Source organism: Hyperolius riggenbachi, chromosome 10, assembly GCF_040937935.1.
Source record: "Hyperolius riggenbachi isolate aHypRig1 chromosome 10, aHypRig1.pri, whole genome shotgun sequence".
Lineage (NCBI taxonomy): Eukaryota > Metazoa > Chordata > Amphibia > Anura > Hyperoliidae > Hyperolius > Hyperolius riggenbachi.
The window spans coordinates 86,493,963-86,513,446 of record NC_090655.1 but is presented as its reverse complement, the minus strand read 5'-3'; the positions used below and the strand labels follow the sequence as shown (position 1 = coordinate 86,513,446).

The following is a 19,484-nucleotide window of genomic DNA, read 5'->3' as shown; positions in this document are numbered from 1 at the left end:
CAAATTGCGAAACGCAAACGCGTAGCCTGCACCATTTCCCGGCGATCGCGTTTCAGTGCTATAGAAGCACTAAACACGATCGCGGAGAAATCGCTTCACTGTCCAGTGATTTTTCCAAGTAAAATCGCGGAAAAATCACTCCTGAAAACGCTGGAAAGAATCGCCAGCGTTTTGCGCTTCTAAGTGTGAATGGGGCCTTAAATGCTCCTTTTCTTTATTACATGCATGTCTTTTTTCCAACGAAACTATCTACAGTATATAACAGCAACTCCACAAATGGGAATAGGACTTGTTTCAGAAAACAGCAAATTCCAGACCTATAATGTACCATATATGTGTATATAATGCATGTGTACACGGCAAGTAAACAGCACGAATCCTAGAAAGTATAACCAAACAATACATGTAAATATGCTAATTTCTGCTGAAGATGACATGGAAATGGATGCAAATTCACACATCTGATTTGCCTGCAGCCAGCTCCAATTCCTTTGATTATTTGACAAATTTTCTGCTCAACACGACCATAAAATAATCAAAGCTTTTTTCCCTCCGGAAATAGAACCTTCAGAAGTTAGCCAGGCTAAATTCCCACTAATCCTTTGTATTGCAGAATAATTCTGCTGCCTGTGACCTTACTGACCTTAACATTCTATAGGCCTATTCACATCTATGTGTGTAACAGATTGCGCTATCCCAGCTCGCTGTGTGCAGTAAGTTATTGGCTAACATACATGAATGTCTAATGCCTTAGACATTGGCCAGGCTTTGAATGTGTGTTACGACGCACGTTATGACCATTGCAGTTCACATGCATTATAAAGCGTGTATTATGCAATGTGCACAGTGTGAATCCAGCCTAAGGGCCCGTACACACACTAGATGGAGTGATTAGGACCTGATCCATCGGACAACATTGCTGCAGGCAGCACAGACGCGTAGTTAGAAACGCGTAGTTAGCCTGAAGGCTAATGACAAAAGATGGATTAAGATGTAATGGGGCCCTAGGCAAGGTAGTAGATATGGCGCATCCTTGTTGCCCTTTTGGTAAGCTGAAGTGGAGAGATGACAGAGAAGGAGGCGGGTGGGCCCTTGACACCAACTAGGCCCCAGGCAAATATCTAGGTTGCTTGGTGGATGATCCTGCTCTGCTAATGACATGTTCTTTTGCAATTAATTGGGGGGGGGGGGGGCAGTGGTCCAACGAGCAGTGCAGATGTGATGTCACTCAGCGAGAGGGGAGAAGATTATTTTTGCAGCACAAATGAGCACATGCACAGCACTACCCACCCATACCAGTTTCATATCTGTAGGTTGTTGTATGGGGGCTGGGCGATGGTATGGTTTTGGAAATAATAAGTGCTATTATCTTCAAAATAAAAGCAGCACAAATCTTAATTTTTGCAGCACAAATGGCCACAAACGTAGCACTAACCAAACGTGATGGAATTTTTATTTGTGCTGATTGTCGGGACACCAGCTTCACATAGCCAATGTACCATTACAATATCATTGCATCATGTTAGCAATGTGACTATATATTATCCGACGCAAAGCCCTAGTGTGAACATAACCCAAGGAGGGATAAAGAGTTCTAAATGTGGCTTTAACAAACCCACCGCTGGATAGGCCAAACAACCTGGGGCTTCTCCTCCATCACATGCTCTAGTGTACAACAAGGAAGCAGAAATAAAATAATATAAAAGCACCACTAGACAAAGGGAATAAAGTTCTTCAAGGAGCCTTTTTTTGCAGTGAAATAAACCGCTTCAAAAAACTATGTACAACATTTTATTAAATTATCTGCAGTTACCATAATTTCCATCTGCTACAATACTAAAACAAAGCTTTCTTACCATTTCATCCTACACACTTGTATTAAGAAGAAAGGGGAGACAATAATGGAATATGGGGCGCACTGTCTCCCCTGAAACATTCCTATCTTAGATGAAGAGCTAAATAACATGTTGCTAGGGGCAAGACAGACATGCAGCACATCACTGGGGGTGGACAAAAATCTGTTAAAACCATAGCAAAAGACATATAACCTTGACTAATGCATGGCATAGGACAACCAGAAGGGCAAATCTTCTGAAGTTGGGAATGGTGAATCTTCTAATGTTCACAGCAGAAACCGGTTATCATTTGGTGCTCCCTGGAGTTCTCTTTAGTTGATAAGGAAAGCTGAGGGAGCCTGGGCAAAAGTCCACTGAAAGGGTGAAAGGAAACTTATCAGCTGATATAGACTACACTGCAGACCCTCAGGAGACAGCTTGCATAGGTTTTAAAAAATATATCCCCCAGCCCTCCTTTCCTCACCATTTTACTTTGTGCCTACAGGCAGAACATACGGTCCCTCTCGGCTTTCACGTATATAAAACGGTTTAGCTGTGAAGTCCTACAGTGAGTAATATTCTGTCTTTCACAACTTAAAGTACCCTAATTTACGTGTAGTGTGCAGAGATATTAGTGCACAAGTCTCACAGCTCTGTGTATACATAACTTCCTACAGACAAAAATAGACTGAAGGCCAACAGTTTGTATGACGGTCCCGTGCTGCAATGAACTGCCTCCAAGCTCCTTTACATTCCAGCACAAGAGATCCACTGATCCTGTTCATTCCAGGAATGTAATTGCTGTCGCTGAGCTTCTAAAGGGAGAGGGGAGCACGTTACTCCATGGCACGACTACGCTCTGCTCTAGAAACGCAATGCTTGGGTGCTGATTCTATTAGGATTGCATCTAGCAAAATAAAAAATAAAAAAATCACATTATTGTACAATGTTATAGAGTGCCCAGAAAGCTCATGGTGACCCAGAACCACTAGGATATTATAACGTGATCATAAAGACTAAAGAGCTCTCTTACTAAAAAAAAATAAAACAAAAAAAGAAACACCTATGCTAAAGGCGAGTTTGCTTTCTTAAAAAGTACCCAAGGTGAACTTTGGGTCAAATGTTAAATACTTACCTAAGGATCTTCCAGAGGCTACCCATGCCATCCTCCATTGCCAAGCACGGATCTCCCAAGGGAATCCAACAACCTCCTATCATATCCCATGCTCGTGACCCTGCTCCTCTTCATGCAGGAGTGGGGCCATAATGCATTATCATAGAGAACAGAAGGCGTGCATCTTCCATCCAACCTTATGGTTTATTGCAAGTGAACATCAACAATTGTGGTAAAGTGAATGATACAATCCATATATATCTACCTTGAGTTTCCTGTGCAGGCTAGTTACATGTGGAGGTGGGAGTGAGGGACAAACGTGGGCCTAGCGACGGACGTTTCGCGTCCTACAGGATGCTTGGTCACGCTGCGTTCCACTATAGAAAGGCCCTTCTCGGTCACAGTATTCATACGGGAAACATACCTACATGCAACCAGGACTGCAGTACACTGGTGAATGACACACCAAACGTCCTTACGCACACATTCTAGCAATTTAATCTGCAGAGAACGGTACCACTTTCTGTTCAGGTGCTGAGTCAAGCTCATGTCCATCACACAGAAGATGTTTATTAAAGTGGTATGAAACTCAGCATTTCCTCTTCGCTCTAAAATATTATTTACTGCATAAAATATACTACTACAAAAAATACTGTAACAGAAAACCATTAAAACAGTTAAACACAGCACTTTGTTCTTCAGTGGAAAGCTCTTTGCTTCAGTGGGCAGCTTCTGAAGAGGTGAGAATTTTATCTTTTGTTTACAATCCCTTGTCAACTACAATTAGTAAACAGCCAGCAGTGTGTTGAAACTGATCTGCTCTGAGCTGAGAAGCAGAGAGAGGTGAGAAATGATCACTAGATAGATTTGAATATATAAATACAGCAGTTATGCAATTAAATGCAATGGCGTGTTTCAGAGCAACTTTGGGAGCTTGTAATTTGTAAACATACAATATCACCTGTGCACAAAAGCAAATATGGAAATTGAATGGGTTATAAAAAGTAGGAATATACACAGTTTAAAGTTCTATCCCACTCTAAAAAGGCAGATATGCCAGATAAGGTAAGACAATTCTGCTGTAATTGCTGAAAACATGGCACTGTCTGTGTGCTTTTCCACTGTAAAACACATTTCTGGCATATAGTGTTAGGACAAGTGTAAATGAGATGGGATCTCACCCTCACTTTCACATCCTGGTCTGCTTGCCACTTATTTCTGTCTTGTGTCATTGCTGCCTTCCAATAGCTGATGGTAAACATAAACTGTGCTCTCACACACATCAAGCTCTGAGGTAACAAATCCAGGTCATCTAAATAAAGCAATTGTTCAAAAAGCTTGTGTTCAGCATTGGCTGCATCCTGTTTCAGGACACGGGCCAATGCATAGTCTTGCTCAGCACAGACAGAAGCTGCTAGAGGTTCTACAAACACCACAAACAATTCATGGACAAAGCGGACAGGCTAACTCACTCCAATAAACACAATATTTATCTTTACAACAACAAACCATGATTTATCTTCAGTTACTACTGGACTGTTTGTTATCTGTTATATTTGAAGAAGGACATATTGTAACATCATATAAACATCCCTGGTGTACAGCCCAGCCACATCAACTTTCTTCAGTCAGATAAATCAGATCATTGAGGAAAGAGGATTTCTGATTGGTTGCTGCAGGGCAATGTATTTTAGACTGAAGCCATAAAGCCTAGCTATGCAATTATTTAGATTAGTATTTGGCTGTGAGCCATAGAACATGGTGTGTGGACCTAGACTAGGAGCCTGAAAAGTACAGTCCACACAAACCAAGAACCCCAATAAAAAAAACAGGGGTAGCTCATTGATATAAATGGGTGATTTAAAGGTATACTGTATGGGGGTCGGGGGGAAATGAGTTGAAGTTACCTGGGGCTTCTAATGGTCCCCCACAGACATCCTGTGCCCACGCAGCCACTCCCCAATGCTCCGGCCCCGCCTCCGGTTCACTTCTGGAATTTCAGACTTTAAAGTCTGAAAACCACTGCGCCTGCGTTGCAGTGTCCTCACTCCTGCTGATGGCACCAGGAGTGTACTGCGCAGGCCCAGTATGGTCTGTGTCTGCACCATGTGCTCTTGGTGACATCAGGGGAAGCGAGCACACAGAAACGCAGGCGCAGTGGTTTTCAGACTTAAAAGTCTGAAATTCCAGAAGTGAACCGGAGGCGGGGCCTGAGCATCGGTGAGTGGCTGCTCGGGCACAGAATACCTGCGGGGACCATTAGAAGCCCCGGGTAAGTTCAACTCATTTTCCCCCGACCCCCCTACAGTATCCCTTTAAAGGCCAAGAAAATATCTTCACAATAATCCCGTGTGCAGCAGTGTGGATAGAGCATACTTCTAGAAGAATATTGAATCCACAAAATGTCACCATTTGCAAGCATACGATACCTACAGACTACCTGGGTGGAGGTTGCAAAGGATGTCAGGAGTAAAGGTCAAGGTGCATTTGTTTCGCAAATGCCTTTGTGCTTTTTCAAGACAGCTAAAAGTGAATGGGGCTGTAAGGCACACCTTTAAACCTACTAGTTTTATTTTTACAGTGCCTCATTTCATGTGCTTTTACTACATGCTTCTCACTTTAGTGCACCTATTACACACCCTCGTTTCATATGCCTGCAATGCGTGCAGAAGGACTTTACCACAGTGAACGAACACAGAACGGATCAATGTGAAATGGCTGGTAGGAAATCACAGTAGTCCTCAATATGACCACCTTCTGTCCGCTATCCAGTCAATCACAATGCAAGCCAGTGGACATAGTAAGAACCAAACCTTAATCTACGTATACAAATGCAAGACCTGAGACATGGATTTTGCTAGCATCCTGTGATGGTGGTGGTGGGAAGGGGGGGTGTCTTCAAATTCCTGCTTCCTGTGAACTGTAGGTCTGCAGCACGCTGCGCCAGAATAGTGTCGACACAAACTTTGCCCATTTCTTGCGTACAAAACTGGGCATTGAACGATGCAGTTAAAGAAACAAATGTGCAAACTATTTCAATTGCCCACCCTTGTCGCTGCCTCTGTTCCCACCCTTTTCAAAAACCATCAATCACGTATTTTCTACTGTATTGCTGGGGGAAATAGTCTGGCCATACAGTTTCTCCTACTTTGAGAGTCACACAGTCACTAGTGATTGAACCAGGCCCCATCTTAACCCATACAGGCCATAAAAATCAGCCATACTACGGGGCAGACAAAAGGGTATCTTCTCCGCCATTCTGCTCTTTTCACTGCTGGTATTCACTTATCAGTGTGGAGTCTTAAAATACAAGCTTTAGAATTAAATCTAACTCAAGGCCTAAGAGGCAGCAAAGCCGACTAAAGAATCACTATAAAACATCACGTAAAAATTTGAACGTCACAACGGACAACATTCTGTGATAATTGTTAGTTTAACAAAACAACTAAACCAGTTAATGAATTAATTACAGCTATTATTGTAATTATCCAAACATTTCAAAGAAGGCACGTCTGTAACATGGAACACGGGGCAATTTCTGCTCTTCAATAAAAATACTCAATTTAGTCAGTTATTTACTGCACAAAACCGTATAAATGGGCAGCTGTGCAATCAGTAGCAGTCTATGCAATGTCATAAATGTAAACATTTTAGCAAATGTGGTAAATTGTGTGCATCTGATTATGACTTTTTTGAAAAGAAAAAATAACCTTCATAAAAGGCAAACATGTTCATAAAGGATTCAAATGTATAAGAGTCACCCATGCAGTATAACAAGTAACTTGGTATGTTACATCTCTATTTTGTTTCTTTAGAAAATGATAACTTCCAGAATTGGACACTCTGTAGACCGTACATGTCAAACTCCGGTCCGTGGGCAAAATCTGGCCCTCAGAGCAATCACATTTGGCCCCCAAGTGGTTTCCCCACTTTACATTATGTTTGGCCCACTCTAGTCCACTGGGGTGGTAAAGCCCTAGATCACCAGGGAAGCTATATGGGGGGGAGAAATCACTAGAAACCAGGGAGCTTTTATCAGGGAAGGTGGTCACTAGACAGCCGGGAATAGTATGGGGGAGGGGGAGGCATTAGACACCAGGAAACTGTATAGGGGAGGGAGGAGGGCCACCAGACACTAGAAAACTTTATAAGGGAGGGTAGCCACTAGAGACTGAGGTTGGCAGACGTCTTGGTCACAATGTTCAATTTCGGCCCACTTTGTATTTCAGCTTGACACCCCTGCTGTAGACTGACTAAGGCCCCGTTTCCACTTGTGCACGGCATGCGTCTTGCAAGACGCGATGCCGGCACAGCTGTGATGTGTCACGCAGCCGAATCCCTCTAGCCGTGATATGCAGGGATATGGGATTTGGCCGGTGATGCGAGCATTTATGCTGCAGGGCCTCAGATTTTTCCCTAGCCACAAATTTTGATGCTCTGCATAGCGTTCTATAGGCTGCCAAATTCCATCCTAATTTGTGGCCGAGGAATCGGCCCTTCTTCGCACAAATGGAAACCTAGCCTAAAGAAGTTTCCAGTCAACCAGTTACATTTCTTAACCATTATGATGGATCCAAAGCAGCAGCCAATAGGTTAGGCCCGGGGTTCCACTACAGCACTTTCAGCAGTATTTTGGAATCGCCAGCAATAAAAGTCAATGGAGGGGATTCCCACAGTAGCGAGCACAATTTGCCACAATCCTTGTGCCAGCAGCATTTCCGGAACGTTTGCCCTCCAATACAAACTATACGGTCATTGCAAAATCGCTTTTCAGTCGCTGTACAGAGTGATTTTACTGTGTTTTTACTACTCAACACCACTTGCTGTACCCACAAAGCCTTGCATTAACGGAGATTAAAGATCACAATCGCTATACAAATCGCTAGCACTGCATTAAAAAACAGCTTCAAAATCCCTGGAAAATGCTGCAAAAATTGCTACAAAACACAAGCGATTTCTGTTGAGATTTGCGATTTCTAGTGGGACTTCCCTTATTCATATTGGCCTAAGGCTTCCTTTAAAATCCAACTGAGCATGTGGACTTCTAAAACCTCACCCTCCCAGTGATGCTCAACCTAGGCTGCTTGTCTATGCAGAATTCTCCCCCCAGAGCATTCTGGGAGACCAGGCTTGTTTTCTACTGGCTGCAGAACAGTAATTGTATTCATTATGTTATTTTCACTACAGTTCCTCTTTATAACGATAGCAATAGTGGAGTATACAGTATTGTTGTCCTACCTATCCTGCCTGCTGGAAGCCACACAACTATCCCTTCTCCCCTCCCCATAGGGGCAGTACATGGCATAAGGATATACCAGAGTGATTTGTCCGTACAATGCTCACCTTCGCTTAGGCCTCAATTCACTAAGCTTTATCAAACACTTTATCAAACGTTTGATAATTTACCTCATGGGTAAAATCTAATTTTGAATTCTTTAAGGTGTTCTATGTTTATTGAATGTTTTATCGATAAAACGTTCAATAACTCAATATGAATTCAAAATTGGATTTTACCCATGAGGTAAATTATCAAACGTTTGATAAAGTGTTTGATTAAGCTTAGTGAATTGAGGCCTATGGCACCCATAGGGGCAAACTTCAACCTGACAGGTGGCATTAATACTGCATGTTCTGCAAGCATTTGTGGTTTTTCAAACTAAGAAAAAGTGTTAAAATAATGGTTTAACTGCTAAAGAGACACAATTTACTGATGAGGACTAAAAGGCAGCTATTTCAGCAAACACATAAATAAAACATTGTCAAGGTTGTGGGAATGATACAGGAGCTTAACTAAAGCAATTTATTCCACTCTAGCTTTATAGATAGTTCTGCATCCTCTCTGAATTAGAAAATGAACCAACATGGCCAAGTTTAGCCTTTGCTAATCCATCTCTCTTCATTCTTCAAACCGACATGAACTGCCAACAAAATCCCTGAGTGTTTCACTGAGGATTGCATTTTACAGGGAAACAGTTTATTATTATTATTTCTGTTATTACCGAGAAAGGTTTCATTTTGGTGCAATAGGAAAAATACAACAGAAAAAACTATTAGATAATGAATTACAAATAACCTCATTCGGAAGGTAATTTGCTTATCTTTTAGAGCTTTCTGCTTTAAAAGCTAAGCAACAGCATAATAACCTTTAAAGAAAAAACATTTCTTTGTTACAGCGGATACAAATCCTGCAATAAATTATGGGAAACAACACTATGCACAACATGCACCCATTTATACAACATTATACAAATATGGCCAACTGCACAATATCTGCCCAACAGTCACCTGAGTTGATCTCTAGATGGATCTTGCAAAATGCCCGATGTCGGTCATTGGGTTACATTTTTGCACATGATTGGTTACATTTTTGCACATGATTGGTGAAATCTGTCATTTGCCAGACGTTTCAAACAACTTCAGATTAGCCTGTATACAATGCTTAATTGCCCTTCTTGAAAGTGTTATGGGTGGAGGGCATAGCAAAGCCAATTCCTGAAAACTATGATGGAGTCATGTGACCATGAGATCTGGGATAAAAATATTGGTCTTAACCATTACACTATCCAGCTGCATCATCACTTCAGTCCCTTAATATTAGCAACTGAAAACAATCAAATAATTTTGAAGCTGTACATACAAGTTATCTAAATAAAGGAATGAGGGGAAAAAAGTGATAGAGATTTGGTTTAAAAGTAAGGGCAGTTGGGATCTATGCTCAGTACACTGTCTATGGGTGCATCAGTAACAGTTCAGCAAATGTACATTATTGTTCAAGGGCTACTTGGAATAATTATACTCACTGGAAACAGAGGTAGTGAGAAATTGTACTGCTGAGAAACTAACGCCTCCACCAATCCCCTATGATAAATCAGCAAGCCACCTGCCTGGTGGATTGCCTTCACCAAGTGCATAGTTATACTACTGGCCATGCATGAGAATCCGAAGGCATAATGACAAAAGTTGTTTAGGTGATACCTTTATTGAATAATTGTACAAGATTTATTTGCAAGCTTTCAAAACGTTACATTTCTTCGTCAGGCATAATACAGAACTGGGTCACAACTGTACCAGGGGCGTAGCAATAGCCATAACAGCTACAATAGGACCCTGGAGTATGGGGGGCCCAGTGAGTACTTAATGTATTCACCTTAACATTCTTGTGTTTCTCCACCCTATGACTTTGTCTTAGTGCCCAAAAACGATGTGCAGTTTTGGTTGCACAATAATGTAAATTGCCCAATTAACTTACGTCCATAGGGCAGGGACAGGTGGCATAGCTTAAAAGTGCCTACATCTAATGGCCCATTGAAAGTTTTGCTATAGGGCCCCATGATCTCTTGTTAAACCACCACTGAACTGTTCACTTCTATATCATGCCTGAAGAAGAAACTTCATCAAAATCTTGTACAGTCAGGGCTCAGCTACACTATAAGCCTTTAGTTTCTCATCAGTACAATCACTCTTATTCACTTACATTAAAAACGTGGTAAAAATTGCGTAAAAATTGCTGCGATTGTGGCAATTTTTATGGGATTGTTACAGCGATTTTAATGAAAGTGGAACGATTTTCCAAAAGTGCTCAGAAATCCGCTTATAGTGAGGCTGAGCCCTAAGTCATTAAACACACAAGAAATTGCAAGCACAAAACGCAATGTGATATTTGCCATCTTGCACCACATGCTTTCTGTGCATTTGTGTGCATTTTGCTGTATCGTGTTTTCTTTATTTTTGGTGATTCCATTCTTTGTCACACATGCAAACACACACTCAAGCAAAGACTATAATAAATATTATAATGAATTCTGTTTTGGTTCATAGTCATACTTGTCAGTAAAAAACAAACAAACGTATAAATGCAGACCAGATTGTATAGAATACACAGTAGTGTAAGTATTACATTGCAACACTTTATAAAAACAATAAGATAAATAAAAAGTATTGTGGTACTTGCTAACAGAAAGTTACAAAGTGCACCTACCCTTTAGTGCATGTAAGCACATTAAAAGAAATACAGTATGTCCAGGATATGGAGTCTGCTATTGCTGTCCTTTTTTTCCAGGCTGTCCTACTGATCCTGTGTACTTCAATTCAGTGGTGTTTGAACACCTTTTCTGCATATCTAACTTTGTCTTGGTCAGTTTTTCAAAAAGTACAAAAAGTAGAGGCCCTGCATGGCAGACTACCAGCTACAATGATTTAGGTCAAACAGGTCCTAAAGCTACGTACATACATGCGACAACGATCGTTCGTTATGAACGACGAACAAACTTTTAATTGACGAAAGAACAACCTAAGTAAAGTTGGTTTTAAAAGGTGTGTAACGATCTGATCGTTAAAACGAACGTTACATCACATAAAGCAACTATTGCGCTTGCGCATAAAAATGAAAAGTTCCATGGAGAAATAGTGAAATGCGCATGTCAAGCCTAGTACGAACGACCGTTTCCAACGATGTACTACTTTTGCAAACGATTGTCGTTAGGAAAAATCCGCCAAGCTAGATTGTTCGTTTTGAACGATCTAGCTTGTCCGTCGTTAGACTTAATAGTTGTTGGCTGCTTTTTTTCAAACGATCGTCGTTTGAAATGATCGGGGAACGATCGTTTCAAACGACTATAGTCGCATGTGTGTGCGCACAGGGCCGAATGTGGCCCGCCGAGCCTTTTCTGACAGCAGCAGTAAAATCCACTGATTAGCAGCTGCCACTATGCCAGCAGCATTAACATCCACTGATTAGCAGCCGCCACTATGCCAGAAGCAGGAACAGACACTGATTAGCACAGCCTTTCTCAACCTTTTTACCTTGGAGGAACCCTGCAAATAACTTTTGGATCTCAAGGAACCCCTGCAAACAAATTTTTAATCTCGAAGAACCCCTGCATTTATTTTTCCAGAGGCATGGTCTTTAAAAGTAGGTGAGGCTGTTAATTTCACTAACTCCCATTACACTGCCACTCATTATACTACGCTCATTATTATTCTTACCCCCAATTTAGTGCTTTTTACAGTACCCCCAATTATAATGTGCTCTATTATACTTCCTCCACGATGGGGGAAAATGCCAAGGAACCCCTGCAGAGTCCTCAAGGAATCCTGGAATTCCAGGGAACCCTGGTTGAGAAAGCTTGGATTAGCAGCTGCCACTGTGCTAACGGCACACGGTATACGGGTTATTTCCTGTGGAAATGTCTTATTTGACAAAATGGCAGAGGCATAGTGTACTGGCAATCTGCAAAAATTGCGTATAATTTCGCTAGTTTGGTCCCCTAACACTCTCAAGAATGGTGATATGGCCCTTGGCCTAAAACGTTTGGACATAGTTTAGGTGGTCTGCAATGGCAGCACCCATATTTCTCTCAGAACACTGTCTGATTGCTCAAAGCAGACAACTAAAATGACAGTTATTACCGTAATACTATTAGTAAGTTACAAAGTGCTGACATTTATTTCCTGCAAAATGTTATGGTGGCCATACATGGTACAATTTTTTCATCCAATCTTACCATTTCTATGTAGTATAAGGGTACGGATAATTTAGGCAGTTCCATTATATTACATAGAAATGGTAAGATTGGAATTGTACCATGTATGGCCACCATTACAGAGAACCAAAACAATACATATCACTGACCCCTGCCTAACAGTTATTTCTGAAAAATGGCGGATCCAGAGCACATTACATGATCCAGCACTCCCATAAACACATGCAATGATTACTGGTTGTACTTAGCTGGTTGGTCACATTATTGTGAAATATAGTAAAACACAGTGATGTGAAGCCAGGTGGCAAGCTCTTCTCTTCTTATGAAGTCCAATATTTATGGCATGTGTTGTTTATGTATTAAAAATAGCATTATGACTAATGAAGAGTTCAGAGTGTTATCTATAGGTTTTACTGATAAATCAGCACTGACATAATGACCTTCAGGGCCGGTTCTAGACTTTTCGCCTTCCAGAGTTGGATTTGGAATGATCGCACAGCACCAGACAATTTGCATCGCACGTTATAGCTGCAGTGAGCCCCCCAAAAAACACCCTCAGTATAGGTAGGTAGCCAGGTATAGGTGCCCCCAAGTATCTGTAGCTAGGTACAGTTGGCCCCAGTATAGGTTAGCCAGGTACAGTTGCTCTCAGTAAAGGTTGGCCAGGCACTCTCTTCACTTCCTGTTTCTGCCTGGTGCTGTCCCCGGACTTCTGCCACCTGAGGAAGTTGCCTCACCTGGCATCATGGGTGGACCGGGCCTAATGACCTTGTCTGCAAACAGTCTCATGGCCTCTTTCTATTTGGCATAGAAGGCATACACTATACACACAATGAAGTAGAAGATCTAAATGTGTTATTTACCTCTTCTTAAAGTAGATCTGAACCTAAACAACAACCCCCATCCCTGGTCACAGAATTCCATATGACCCAACAATTTCCTAAAGAAATGACTACCCAATGGTAGCGGGTGCTGAAAATGAATTGCAGGCCAAAAACAAAAGAGACATGCTGGTTAAACAAACAGAGGGACTTCTGCTGGCCAATAATTTGGCCAGATCCTGCGTAGATAGCAGTTAAAGAGTTGCCGAGTCCCAAGATAAGGTGGAGAGACCCATATTCATAGCACAGGGTATTAAAATAGGCAAGAGTCTTCACCGTGCTAGCCGTGTTTACAGAAGACAGGAAGTAGGCTAAAAAGCTTTAACAAAAGCATAATTAGCAATAAAGAAAAAGCCTTTTGAAAAGCAGAGTATAGGCAGGAAGTTTCATTCTAAATGTATAGTTGTCCAGAACTCCCACGCCTTATAAAACCTTGGGCTTACACAGTATTAGATAAATCTTGGGCTACCAAGACAAAAAGTGCAGATTAATCTCTCAAACAGGAGACAAAGAAAGCAGCAATAACTTCACTCGTCTCTGCTTCAGGCTAGGTGCACACATAGCAGAAACGCTAGCGTACCGGGAAACGCTGGGTTTTCTGCAGCAATGGTGGTCTATGGGACGCAGAAGAAGCTGCGTTACACTGCGATTGTACCGTATGCGTTTCGCAAACGCTGGTAGTGTTTCAGAATATGCAGGCTGGCTGCCAAAATGCATATAATGAAAGTCTATGGTAACGCATATGCATTGCGTTTTTCATGCGTTATTAAAAATTAAAGATCTCTGATGAGTTTCCACTTCCTGTTGTCTTCCTAGTAATTTGCATAAATGTAAAACAAATGCATATGCGTTTTACATTAGCGAACTGCAAACGCATTAAAACACACGCAAAACCCATGAAAAACACATCTGCGTAAAAAAACGCTAATGCAAAACGCACTGAGTAATGCGATAAAAACGCAATAGAAAATCGCAAACGCACCATCCTAAAACGCCATTTTTTTACGCTATGTCATATGTGAACCCAGCCTCATAGAAAGCTAAACACATCTGAGGTTCTGTTGAGTAGCCCAGTGCACTCAACGCTGCAGAAGCAACAACTATAACTGTTACTGCCACAGGTAATTGTGGTAATAAATGACGTGGACGGTGCTATGATTGTACAATAGCATTACTCTCCTGGAGGGTAGTTATATAGCCCCACTAGATATATAGCCAACGATTTATACAGTATCTAGTGGCACCAAAAGAGAACATCTCACCCCTTCACTTATCTCAGAGGATAGCGGTCACCTATTCCCCTTGCCAGCTAACTGTGGCATGCACTAGAATAGGCAGGCTGGATATTACCTAGTATTATTAAAACTTGATAGCTAATCAGAAATTCCAGAACAGACGTGTAATAGCAGGGTGTGCGGTGACACTAAGCAGACAACATAAAAGCAGAAATAGAGAGCATGACACGTTCAATGTCAGCATGACTTCAGGCTGTAGACTGACACTCAGTTAGCCACAAGATATGAATGCAACAAAAGCAAGGATACAGGGAATGGACAAAACAAACAAACACAAAACATTTATATAGTGCTTTTCTCCTGGCGGACTCAAAGCGCTAGAGCTAGGACACGCTCTATAGGCAGTAGCAGTGTTAGGGAGACTTGCCCAACATCTCCTTCTGAATAGGTGCTGGCTTACTGAACAGGCAGAGATGAGATTCGAACCCTGGTCTCCTGTGTCAGAAGCAGAGCCCCTAACCATTACACCATCCAGCCACTGAATGAAGCCATACACAGTGCTACATCCCAGAGAAAATTAAAAACAGAGTCCAATATAACGGATTATCAGGTAGATGTGGAGGGTGCGGGGCGATCAGTTTGGGCCCAGGTCTCATTAGAAAGTTACATCGTTTTTTTAGGCTGAAAAAATAATGCCCATCAAGTTTAACCACTTAATCATCCCTGTACCTTACTTCAGATGAATGAAAAATCATAAAGGCAAAAAAAAAAATCCACATTTTAAAAACTATATTCTACATCATAAATACTCTCAGGGCCGGCGCAACCATTAAGGCAAAGGAGGCAGCTGCCCCAGGGCCCCAGAGCTTGTAGGGGCCCCCAGTGGCTACAAGAGGAAAAAAAAATTTCAAATCGGCCTTATAGTTTTTGAAAAAATCGATTTTAAAGTTTCAAAGGAAAAAAAAACACATTTAAAAACCTGCCGACTTTAATGGTTAATAGCAAATCCACCTTAAATGCTAGAAACCCTAAATTTGCAGGATATGTTAAGGAGATCATTAGGAATAATAGGAAAAAACTATTTTTCAAAAAGATCTTATAGTTTTTGAGAAAATCGATTTTAAAGTTTAGAAGGAAAAAAGTATAGTTTTAAATGCGGTAAATGTCACTTTTAGTAGCAAGCCTAACGGTAGTGTAATTTTACATGCATCAAACGAAAGCGCAATAAATTTCCTGACGGGGTTTCCAGGGGGTCCATACGCAGCCGCAAAGCTTTGGCCAGGGATCGCTATACAGCCGCAATATGGCTGTATGAAGATCCCTGGCATTTTTTCCTATTTTCCCAATTTTTTTTATGTTTAGAGTGTGGGAATTTAAAAAAAAAAAAAAATTATGCAGGTTCCCCCCTCCTGAAACTTTTTAACCCCTTGTCCCCCATGTAGGCTGGGATAGCCAGAATGTGGAGCTCTGACCAATTGGGACTTCACACCCTGACTATACCAGATGCAAAAAAGGTCCCCTAATGCCGATTTTTGTTCCGGGGTATATGTTGGGGGGGCCCCCCAGGTTTATTTTGCCCTGGGGCCCCATTGTTGCTTAAACCGGCCCTGACTACTCTTACTGTGAAAAAAAACCTTTTCAAAACTGGTGGTCTCCTATCCTCCTTACGTAGCTCATGCTGTCTTGTCATTTGTACAGAACCAATCCAGTTCTGTATCATGCCTGAAGAAGAATCTTAAAGTTTTGAAAGCTTGCAAAGAAATCTTGTAAAAGAAAAAAGGTAAATGTATTACCTAAACATCTTCTGTTATGTCTCCAGAGTCTCTCCATTATCAAAACTGCCTCATACAACTGGCATGCCTTGTGAGTGAGACCTTCCATGCCTTTGACTAATTGAGTTGCTTACTTTTGCTCCTGTCCTGCAATTCCAATGTCTTTCTTGTAATCTTTATAAAAAGGTCTCTATGAGTCAATGATTGGTAAAGGATTAAAGCATTATAGACAGAGGTTCACCACGACAACCAGCTACCATATTTTAGAAGATATTATTGGCATGACACCCCAATGTTAAAGTGTACCCAAGGCGATATGTGACATGATGAGATAAACATATGTATGTACAGTACAAAACATATTAATAACCAGGCAGTTTTACTTTTATTATTATTTTTGCTGCCTGAAAGAGTTAATTTTTAGGCATGCAAGTGACAGCTTCTGTCTTGTCTGTACCTTGTTGGGAACATAGTACACCTCTCTGACAAGCAATTACAGCCATAAAGTCTTCCTGTCAGAATATAACTTCTGAGGGCAGGGAGATATGAAATACATGAACTATTGACCTTTTTTTCTAATTCTGGGACACTTATTAGGCTGGCACTGACCAGAGGCAACAAAACATTCAATCTACTTTGTAAATGTTTAACTATAAAATAAAACCATGGGATATCTAAAATAAGGTATTTTTTTAGGAGTAGAAATAAAATTGTTTATCAGGTTTTTTTTCACCTTGGGTTCACTTTAAAGTACATCAGTGACTTGGATTGCCAAAGCAAGCTATAAAGAAGTCCTTGCCCTGACAGCAACCCCCTTCACAAGCAAACCTGTGCGGCCCTTACTGAGATTTAATGTGCAGTGCACCATAGCAACAGACTGCAGGTATATAGTAACCTCTGAGTGGCCTATTCTATGTGAAATCACACTGTTCCCCAACTGAACACAGTCAGCAGTGTTGGATACCCATACAGTTATCTACGTGCCTTGGGCAGCTCATCAGATGAACAAATGACCCTGGACAATTCATATCATACCACTTAGAAAAAGTACAACTGCACAGTACAACAGCCAAAGCCATATTCTATCACATCACTATACTGCAATAGAAGAAGACACGGTACCCTGCAGGTGCTGTTCTTTTCCATAGTTTAGCCCATTGGTGCTGACAGAGCCCAGATGAAACCATCGATAGGCAGGGGATCCAAATGAGTGCTAACAAACCTCTGTGACAACACAGTAAATACTGTCCCATTGTTGTATAATCAGGCTTGCACAGGGTCAGCACACTCCTAAATCCACAGCACGGGCTCAATGATGATTTCACCTCTGCTGCTGCGTGTGGCTAACAATCCCATGTGCTCGATGCACAGCAGGAAAAACTGGCTAAAATTACTTATTACGGCTATAGAGGAATGAGCTTTCATGCTAAATCTTTATGATCTATCAAAGTATCAAAGCAAACCGGGAGCAAAAAAAAAAATATAATGAATTGTATGTGTAGTTCAGATAATGAATAGAACATGAAGTATCATTTTTATTTTCATTTATATAGCTTTATTTATAACATTGCATCATATGAACACAGTTGCAGTTTTGAAACCAAACTGTATTATAAGCTATAAAACAAAGCAGAAATAATGACTCTTTGAACTTCCTTGCAGTATAACCTAATATCAAGCTGTCCCTCACTGTTCCTTGGCTGTTTAAGTGCTTCAGAAAACAGGACTGTATTGGACCCAGTGGGTTGAATAGTTCAGGGAAGCTCTTTTGCATAGATAACAAGCTTACATTTTTTAACTCTTCCGGGACTGGAAAACAATATGAGACTCTTTTCTTTGCTACTAATGTTATATTTCTTAGCTGTACAACACATACAATTCATTATCTCAAGGCATATTGGTAATGACCGTTAGTGACATGTGTTACCATAGCAACACTAATGCTACTAGTTTATCGCTGGTCACACTAATACTGTAACTTGCAGTACACACTCTCGATAGTAGGGGTTTTATTGCCTTGCTCTGTCTGTGAAAGGCAATATTACTGCACTTTGGTGCATCAAGCCCTTCGTTTACTTAGAATCTACTGCTACTTACCATCCACAGTTACTCAGCACCCACTGCAACTTAGCATGCTCTGTTATCTGGCACTCACTATAAGTCAGCACAGTAACAATCACTACTTATCACTAGAATCTACTTATCACTTGTACTTGTCTCTTGAAAGTATCCAACAATGCCAGCCTGCTATTAAAAACTACTGATCATTACCTGCCTGGCACTAGAATCCAGCAATCCTTACCGGCATACCTCTATAATCTCCTGACCTGACCGGTACCAGCCTGTCACTAGAATCAGTTGATCTTACCTCCCTGGCACTAGAATCCAGCAATCCTTACCGGCATACCTCTAGAATCTCCTGACCATGACTAGTCTGTCACTGGAATCCATTGTCTGTTATCTGACTGTCATTATGCTAAGTACACACCATACCATTTTCTGGCAGTCTTTTTTAATCGTTTTTTCCGATTGATTTTCTTAGAGCTGAACTAAAATCAGTCTTCTAATCCCTAGCTACCTGTCACTAGAATCTACTGATCACCACTAGATCATTATCAGCATTCCACTAAACTCTGCCTACCACTCTCTGCCTCTCAGTCATATTCTCTGTGGTTGATATTATCTGAGCATCATTGATTATGGCTGGTCATTCAATGATGCAAATAATTCCAAGTTGATGCAGATTTTATGTTAATGTTTATGAAAATATATGCAGTTTGGAAATAGACCAATCAAATCCCAAAGTGACCAAAGTTACCACCACTGGTCTATTTTCAGGCTGCATACATTCATTCTTCAGTATATTTCACTTCAAGGTTATGAGAAAGGATCACTTTAAATACAATGGTGTGGGATTTAGATATTTCCATCTTGGATTTGCAGGGGTAATGCAGCCTAGTATTGATTACTGGTTAATTATAGTACAAAGTGAGTTAGAATTTTGCCATGGATTGTCATTTGCTGCTCTTAATATCAATGCTTATTTAGTTTCTGCCTTCCAACATCAGGCAATGCTAAGCTGCAATAAAACATTGGTGGTGTCAGGTGTCATAACTGGCTCAGCCCTGTGCTGCAGAATGATGTCACACTGCTGGCTGCATACAT

The 19,484-nt window shown here is 41.1% G+C and overlaps 1 protein-coding gene across 36 annotated transcripts in view; it reads right to left on the bottom strand.

Annotated features, from left to right (window-relative positions):
* Window positions 1-19,484, bottom strand: part of ANK3 (ankyrin 3) — an 825,851-nt gene that overhangs the window by 302,147 nt on the left and 504,220 nt on the right. The window contains exon 1 of one of the 36 annotated variants that reach the window (XM_068258460.1): window positions 17,442-17,555. The exons of 34 other annotated variants lie outside the window; for them this stretch is intronic. In XM_068258460.1, the coding sequence (XP_068114561.1) occupies window positions 17,442-17,465 (24 nt within the window). In that variant the 5' untranslated portion in view covers window positions 17,466-17,555. Of the gene's footprint in view, window positions 1-4,130; window positions 4,230-17,441; window positions 17,556-19,484 lie in introns of those variants that run through there. One more of the 36 variants, XM_068258455.1, reaches the window with a different exon arrangement.